The 8,735-nt window shown below is 43.2% G+C and overlaps 1 protein-coding gene across 1 annotated transcript in view; it reads left to right on the top strand.

Moving 5' to 3' along the window:
• The first annotated feature begins 2,757 nt into the window (after nt 1-2,757).
• LOC101856379 (cystinosin) overlaps nt 2,758-8,735 on the top strand; it is a 66,592-nt gene continuing 60,614 nt past the window's right edge. The window contains exon 1 of the mRNA XM_005108693.3: nt 2,758-3,132. Coding sequence (XP_005108750.2) covers nt 3,015-3,132 — 118 coding nt within the window. The 5' untranslated portion in view covers nt 2,758-3,014. The remainder of the gene's footprint in view (nt 3,133-8,735) is intronic.

Genomic DNA, 8,735 nt, shown 5'->3' with positions numbered 1-8,735 from the left:
TAACAACGACAGTGCATGCTCCATTTATATATAATATACACACACACACACGCATGTACATTGAATCCAGTCAACAAAATGATGGCACTGTGGCACTGGGATACTGTGACTTAGGCTTTTCAGTCTGTTCTTACTTATATTTGTATTTTCTCCTCATCATATTATTCGCTTATAAACTCGCCCAAAAAAGTTAAGGAACAGCTTGTGTTTTCACCTGTCAAATTCAAACTTCAATATATCTCACACACTTGTTAGGTTCAGTCAACCAAACTTGGCACACGCACTTTCGACTAGACACACTTTGCCTGTACAGCAAATTTGCCCGCACCAGCTTCACAGCGACAGCGCAGGGCATTCTGAAACACAGTCGAAAACCATGATAAATGGGCTAAATTTCTCTGTTTCAGCAACATTGGCATAGGGACTATTAGCTAAAACTAAGCTTGGCACGTGCTGAACAGATGTCTCAGCTGTGATTATTGCTCCCTTACAACCCTTTATAAGGCAGCGATTTTCAGCCACGTGTCATTACAACACGATGGTCCAACGACGCTCGCTGCCTGACGTCGACAGAGGACGAGTCCTTGCCTGGCTCCAAGATGGCTCCACGTTCCCAATTGTTGCACATCGACTTGGGGCGTCCCCATCAGTCATATATGGCGGCTGCAAGAACGATGGTGAGCGACCGGAAGGGTCCAGGACAGGCCTCAACCAGGGTGCCATGTTTGACCAACGACAGCATCGACCGGTTCATCGTCAAACAGGCCGTGACGTCACGAGCCACTACTGCAAACGGCACCAGGGACCAACCACGGGTGACAGCCAATGTCCACGAGAGCGAGGAGACGGTAGGAAACAGTATCCGAAGAGCCAGGTTAGCTTCTCGTGTCCCTGCCAGGCGCCCAAGGCACACGCTACCCCACAAAGCAGCTCGCCCGGCGTGGTCTGCTCGCCATTCACAGTGGACACAATGTCAGTGGGACCAGGTAGTCTTCTCGGACGAATCCAGATTCAACTTGCTGCACCCAGACAGGCGAGCCCACGTCTGGAGGCGCCGAGGAGAGCTGTTCCATCCTGAGTGCATCCAGCAGATGGCGCCCTACGGTGGAGGGCCCGTTCTGGTATGTGGAGGCTTCTCAGCTCACCACAAGACCCCGTGTACCATATACAGGGCAATTTGACCGCGGCAAGGTACAGGAAGAAAATCCTGCGTCTCCCTTGCAGTTTCTCTCTTGCAACAGATTGGACCCCAGGCTGTACTGCAGGACTACAACGCCACGCCACATCGCGCACGCATCGTGGGGGACTTCCTGCTACAGCAAGCTGTCACCCGCATGGACTGACCAGCTTGTAGTCCGGATTTGAACCTAATAGAGAACATTTGGGATCCCATTGACCGGTGGATAAGGGACAACCACCCTCCTGCACAAAACCTTAAGCAATTCTTGGCTACCTTGTCCAGGAGGGGCAGAACCTACTGCAACAAGTTCTCCGAAGGCATGTCCTGTCCATACGTCGACGCTGTGCCGAGTGTTTGATCAAACGGAGAGGCTACATCCACTATTGACAATGTACATGAAGAACTATGGCTGTTCAGACTTTTGAAATCCGACCAGTGTGACTTAAATTCATTTTACATGAACTTCTCGTTTTTGTTGAAATCTGAAATTGTACACACTTAATCTAAAGAGTCGAAAGCAACTTTTGGGAAAAAATGAATAAATTTGGTTAAACTGTTCTTCAGTTAAAATCTTTCTTTGAATTTTTGTTCCTTGACTTTTTTTGTGCGAGTTTAAAAACTACATGTATATAAAAATGAATCTAGCTTTGAGCCTGAAAAAAGGCGTAGAACCAGAATATCCACTGTCAAGAACCAGTTAGGGTGTCAATGTTTAAATTTAAATAAACGTGAAAGACAAAAATTATTACTCTAGCTCAAAGTAGAGTAATACAGTGGAATCCTGTTATAACGAGAGGGAGGGGACCGGAGCAAAATGTCCGTTATAGCAGGATTCTCGCTATAACTATAACTATAAGGGATCCAGTAATAAATTGGAGGGAAACTGTAAAGTAGGCCTAATCTATGAGTTTGGTGTTCTGTTTATTTCCTTTTGCTATCTTCCCTGACAATGATTTTGATTCAACATGACCTCTAGGTCTTACTTGATCAAAAATCGAATCAGGTTTCATTTTCTAGTGCTAGATCTAGCGATGTCGACTGGCAGCTCGGTGTTGGCGATCTGAAAGAAAGGGCTCTGGGCTATACTTTTCTCTGATCGTCTAGGCTCTGGGCTAACTAACTCGCCCATTGATTTCCCCCCACCCCACAACACCCTTTGGTGCATTCCGTCAGCTTGCGCACGTCACACATTTGCTCAACCCATCACATTGCTGTGACCTCTCCATCCCCGCATCGGGGAAGTGGGAGGCATGGTGAAAAATGTCTGCCGATGAGAGGAATGGGCCGACAAGACCCTTCTTTCAACTCTAATTTCTCCTCTCATTGTGCATTGTTTTGAATGAAATAAAGATAATTAAAAACACCAATCTTTCCTTGTTTGTTTGTATCTAAATATGAACCAGTAAATAGCCTACAAATACGTTATCGATTGATTATAAAAAGCCACATAGGGCCGATGCTTAGGGCGCTGAAGGGAGAGAACGAAAGTCCCGGGTCGAGGGTGGGCTCTTTCTTTCCACGATTCGCTCGCCGAGAAAGGTCGCACAAAAATAGCAATGACATCATTGAAACGAGAAGAGGCTAAGCTATCACGTGATACCAGCCATCCCGGCATCCTTTCCGAAATGCGGGAGTAAACAAAGGATTTGTGCGAAGTGGAGATGTTTTTCGTCAAATTCGCCAGGTTTGGTGAAATTTTGCAGGGCAGATTATACATCAATAGAAAGCTGAAACATTGATTTCTTTGTGGTGCAAAAGGCAATTCGGTGGATTATTTCACGATGTCAGTAGAGACCGAAAACCAACTTGGATCCAAAGCTCCGATTCGCACACAATGGAGGCCAATGAAGGCGACCCGGGCCAAGAGCCAAACGAACCAGTGATGTTTTGTGTAAATCGCCCAACAGATGCCGATTGTGTGCTGTCCACGGTTCAACTGCAAGCCTTGATTGGTAAGTTGGTGATTAAAATTTTTAAAGAATTTATATATATGTTTATTTTTTTTTATTGAATATAATATACGAGCAAAGGAAAGTACTTATCGGAGGGAGTAATTCAAAGTCAGGAAGGAACAGCCGAATGGCCTTACGGCAAGTTACGGGCTCTCGGGTTGCTTCTGGGGATAGGAAATCGCTAAGAAACCTGCCGTAGCCTTTTAAAATGTTTGTTCTATGGTATTGTGAGTATCAATTGTTTAAAAATGCCTCAGCTGAACTTGTACCAATGTGTCAGGGAGACCATAAAACGAAACATTTTAGACAACGAAAAGCAGAAAAAAGAAAAAGAAATTCAGGACAAAGATAGGCAAGCTGCTCTCCTGACTGACCTTCTGAGTCAAGGTGGTTTAAGTAACACTAAAGAAGACCTAGACAGGCTAATGAGAGGACCGAGGCCACTTCAGCAGACACTAAAGGTAGAGATGAGATTCAGAAAATATTATATGCATGCATCCGATCTTCGTCTCACAGGCAATCTACAAACCCTGTACGCCACCTTATGCAATCATTTAGGGTTTGATTATGATTACATTGACAGAACAGTAGAACCTCCACAGAAGAAAAGAAAAACTGCACAGGAAGAAGCAGAGCTGTCCGATGAGTCGGCATCAGATTCAGATGATGAAGGGGAGAATGGTCGTAGTGAGGAGATAGAAGTGCTGGACAAACAATCAGTAGATGAAGAGGAGTCAGGGAGATAGTTTGTTCTTGCCATGTAGATGGCAAAATACCCGGAACTAAAAGTATCTTTATTGGTAAAATGGTATGGCCTGTTTGATTTATCATGTAAAAATGGTTTAGAGAATTCATGTTTATTTTTTTTTACCTCATCATGTACAAAATTATGTTTTTGCAGAGTTCTTGTCTGTTGTATTTGCTTTTTAAACTGGGTGCTAGTACAATTAGTATTTGCTTGTATTTTTGCCAGTAATTTGATGTGTGGACGAATATTAATGTAGTTCTATCACAATTGGGTTGATTTTTGTGTCGTTGAGTTATGAAATTATAATGGTAATGCTAGTAAAAAAGTTCTTTTATTTCTAGTTTCCTCAGGTCTGCTGGAATATTCATACATTGTTATAAAGCTTTCAGAGCCTTCTGAGGAAGTATATTAAGTGCTTTAAATATGTGATTCTTTGTTGTTTGCCTCATTGGAATATTTTTAATGCATTTTATGGTCAACTTCTTCATCAGTGCCTTGGAAACTCATGTGTATCAATGGACATATTGATTTTCTGTTGCAAATATCCTTTTGAGCCTTACATGAATGCCAAAATTGGATTCCCCATTAAAAATTACATAGACATGCAAAGTTTTGTTGTACTATCTCAAACGGTTCTTGTTTCTGTCGTGATGTTGCTTGAGATTTCACTCCTAAGTCCAAACGTAGCACTTTTGCTGTTTTTGGACGATTCTGATTTCGTTATTATTCCACTTAAGCACTCTGTGGTCTGGTATGCATGAAAACCTTTAAAAACAGAGTCTAGTGAAGTTTCTGACGAAGACACACCGGCTTAAAGATGGGGTTCGAACCTGACTGAAAAAGTCTGAAAATATTCTTAGTCTGAGCAAATTTCAAATGGCCATAAAAAAATTATTTTTCATCCGATTTCTTTGATTTAAAAACCTATGTTCATGGTTTGATACAAAGAATGCATTTAAAATGAAAAAAGACAACATATTGAGCATTTGAAATTTTAGGTTGCCACACCATGGTAGGCCTTGATAATCTAAACTAGGCTTACGCTGGCCTATCACACGATGTGTTCTGCCTGTCTGCGCATGCCACACCCTCCCTACTCAGTCGCTGCGGCCTTCATTGTTGACACACGTGGGCTCTCCCATTCTTTGTTTCGCTAGATCACCAACAAGTTTCTCAACTGGCGAGTTGGCCTATACGCTGTGCACAGCAGCAGGAATATTCCGCTATAACCGACTCGCGTGTTTGTCAGACTGCGCTATAGATAGCAGTATTTTATTTACAAAGATAAAGAAGAGAAAAAACGGAGTTTTAGAACAGTGTCTTTATAACAGATTTCTCGTTTTTTCCGGACTCGTTATAAGTGGACTCCACTGTAACATGAATGGCTCAAGTAGACTATTCAGAGCGAGAGGTGTAAGAACTGTCGGAGGGCAAGATGCAGTGACACTGAAAATCTGCGAATCTTGAACAGAAAGCTAAAAATATACAATAAATATAATTTACTATCACCTACACAATGAAACGGGAACCCTTTAGCAAAAAAAACACGGCTTAGACGGTTTGAGTATGATGGATCCCGATTCCACACAATGACTGTGCACCAACGCGCCCTTTGCAGAGAGATCTAGAGATCTACCAACTTCCAAGTTCAGTTTTGTTGTCATCCGGTGTTGCCTTCAACCTCCAGCCTCCCCCCCCCCCCCCTCCCGCGTGTGTTAAAAAAAAAAAAAATCAATAATCCTCCCATTCCCGAGTCCTATACTTTGCAGCGCTCAAACTTTGCATGAACTTTGGTGACCTCAACCACCGCCGATACTCACGATGTGACGAAAACTCACAGGTTCAATGACCGGTCACGACGGCGAGCCCGACAAGAAGCTTGTTTTGTATAACTTTCTTTTTCTTTTGTTTTTTTCACACAAGTGACAGCACAGGACAAACGATTTATTTTCATGGCGACACAGCGTTTGTAATGCAGAGCCTGCATGTTACAAATGTAGCGTTATCAGACTACTATAGGCCCTACCGGCAAATTTCTGGGTGGTAACGAAAGCGAAAGCAGATCTTGATTTTCCCGATCGAGCTCCGGTATCGCACATACTTCCACTTGTTGCCGCCATTACCGCATGAGTGCGTGTAACGTACTCTCAGGCCGGGAAAGGCCGAATAAATATTATTCACAATCGCGACCGCCAAAAATGAACTCAAGGACGTTATCGGATTTGGTTTTCAAATATTCGAGAACTTTTATGTATTTCCGCGGGTTTTTCACGGGGCAATTTACAGATTTCTTAAAATTCCCGTTGCATTCCGGATCTCGGCGATTTTTTTCAAATTCCTGGGTGATTCCAGGGGCCCCCGGGATTCCCGGGGCCTGGCAGTCACCCTGTACACGTGTTCCTGTCAGATCTGGCAAAATTCAAAGGAGTTTTCAATGAGATTTTTCCTTGAACGCAAATTCAAGCAGTTTTCCATTAGATTTTTCCTTGAATGCAAATTCAAGAAGTTTTCAATGAGATTTTTCCTTGAATGCAAATTCAAGAAGTTTTCAAGGACTCGTTGAATTCAAGGAGGCCGCGGGAACCCTGAAAGATGTAGGCCTGTCGGATGTGGCAGTGCGATTAACACTGAGTTGTTTAGACCCATCAAAACACGAGGCTTCGTGGCCGATCACAAAGGTCTACGGGGCTTATCGAGGCCGATTCGCCCTGGCGCGTGCACGTTCACTAAACTGCCTAACTAGATAGAATCTACTACCAAAGATTCTCTACACGATCTTTGCTACTACCACTACTACTACATGTACTACTACGAGACAGTACGAGAGAGTGCCACCCAGGCAAAGATAGTGTAACTTTGACTCAGCCACGTTGTGTACACACTTTTTATACCCCAAATTTGACCCGGAAGTCTATTCGGAGGATTTGACCTTTTCACTTGACCAAAGTGTGCCAAAATGGTAGCCTAGATTTTGCCCCTCCATGAAGGAAAAATCTGGCCCTCATTCAAACCATTGGGATTGAGCAAAATTTTGCGTATTGTGCTTTGTTCTTACAATATAATTCATTATGATTTATAAGTTGTACACTGAGACAAAACTGTACTAAATGAGAAAGGTGCACCATTAGATATGAAAGTGGAACAAACTCAGTTGCCTGAAAAGGGTGTCCCCCCGTAGTTTGAGCATGTGTGGCCTAAATAAGCTAAACCCCTCTCCCTTACCTTATTTAGGCCATATGTGGCCTAAATAAGCACTCCCTTGAATAATATCAAGAGGTTAGCCCAGAACAGGGAAAGGTGGAAAGTGTTTGCTCATGACCTTTACCCTCATGCAGGGTGAGGAAGGCAGTGATGATGACACATGATATGACCCATTGTGGTGCAAGGGTCACAAAACGGTTACCCGCTACTACTACATCTAGAACCCAAACAAAAATAATAACCCCTTATTTTTTTTTTTTTTGGTTTTAATAATTTTTACCGCACTTGCAACACAATAACGTCATAGTATAAGAGCCGGAGATTCGAGGTTTTACAAGAGTAGCAAACACAAAAGAGAGGTCAGGATGATCGATAAAAAGATGTTGGAAAGGAAAGAAGGAGCAAACCACACCAGAGCATCCAATAACATTTATCCATGGCGTCCAGGTTTGGTCTAGTTTCTGTAACTGCTTCTTCATTTCTTATCCGAATTGTTCTTGGCCTTCCGGGGCTCCGATAACTAAGTTGGTACAAGTATTATGCTGGACTACGGATCGGTTGACCCTGGTTCGAGTCCCAGACTGGGTGTTCATGAATTTGAGCCATTTAGCGGTTTTCATGGCTCTAAACCCATTTGGCTCGGTCCTATCGGAGACGGACGTTCAATTCGAGGGTCCCGCCTCTTAACTAAACACACCACCATGTAGCTTTCCTCCACTTTCCTGAACGTAGAGAGTCCACACTGCCTGTCTACTTAATTAAAATGAGTCATGATAGTTGATTCTCCTAACGTGGGTCTAATACATTTGTACTAAATATCACATTCCTCTCAGGGTCAAGGCCACTTCCATACTATTGCCGTTCTACAACATTGAGCCCATGTAGAGTATAGTCCATGAGCAGGGGCGGCTCGTGGGGCGAACAAGTGGGCGTGCATAATTAATTAAGTTATCACAGGCGGAAGATAGTCAAGGGCATAATAAATGGGATGGTGTATAGTTTTAGGATCTTTGAGTTGGTGAGGGAGGAGCTCGTGCTTTTATTTTCATTCCTTTTACTTGTCGCTTTGATTTCTAGAACTAAATCTGTTTGTTAGCTAAACATCCTGCATTAGAACTGAACACTCAAGTAATAACTTTCACCACTCCACAACAAAACCATCCAAAGACACAGCTCATAGGACGGTGACTTGAGTATGTCACGTTCACCTCCCTCAGGTTCACAGTCACAGAGTCACTTAAAATAACCTAGTGACAAGACAATGAACCAATCAGAATTCACTTGAGCACTCAGCTGGATTGCTCCGGGGCTCACATAATTTTGGCATTGAATAGTGTACAGTATATCATTTATATGGCGTTTTGTTTTAGACTGCCTTCTGTGGGCTATGTTTCGGCTCTATTCGGCAGGAGCACATTTGAGATGTGCCGACTTACAGTGGAAACCTGATAAAACAGGGATGGGAGTAGAAAAAATGTCCTGTTATATCCGATCCCTGTTAAATCAGAAATGCAAGGAAAGTAAGCATTTGTGGACTAATCCAGCTGTACTTATTCATGGGTAGTTGCCCTTGCCACAAGTACCCACGAACAGGGGTTTTGGCACCAACTTTCTCCTTGTCTCCTTAAACTACATCAGAAGAGCTTGGTCCACA

The sequence above is a fragment of the Aplysia californica genome, unplaced genomic scaffold (assembly GCF_000002075.1).
Source record: "Aplysia californica isolate F4 #8 unplaced genomic scaffold, AplCal3.0 scaffold00709, whole genome shotgun sequence".
NCBI classification, from domain to species: domain Eukaryota; kingdom Metazoa; phylum Mollusca; class Gastropoda; order Aplysiida; family Aplysiidae; genus Aplysia; species Aplysia californica.
This window is presented reverse-complemented; position numbering and strand designations above follow the sequence as displayed.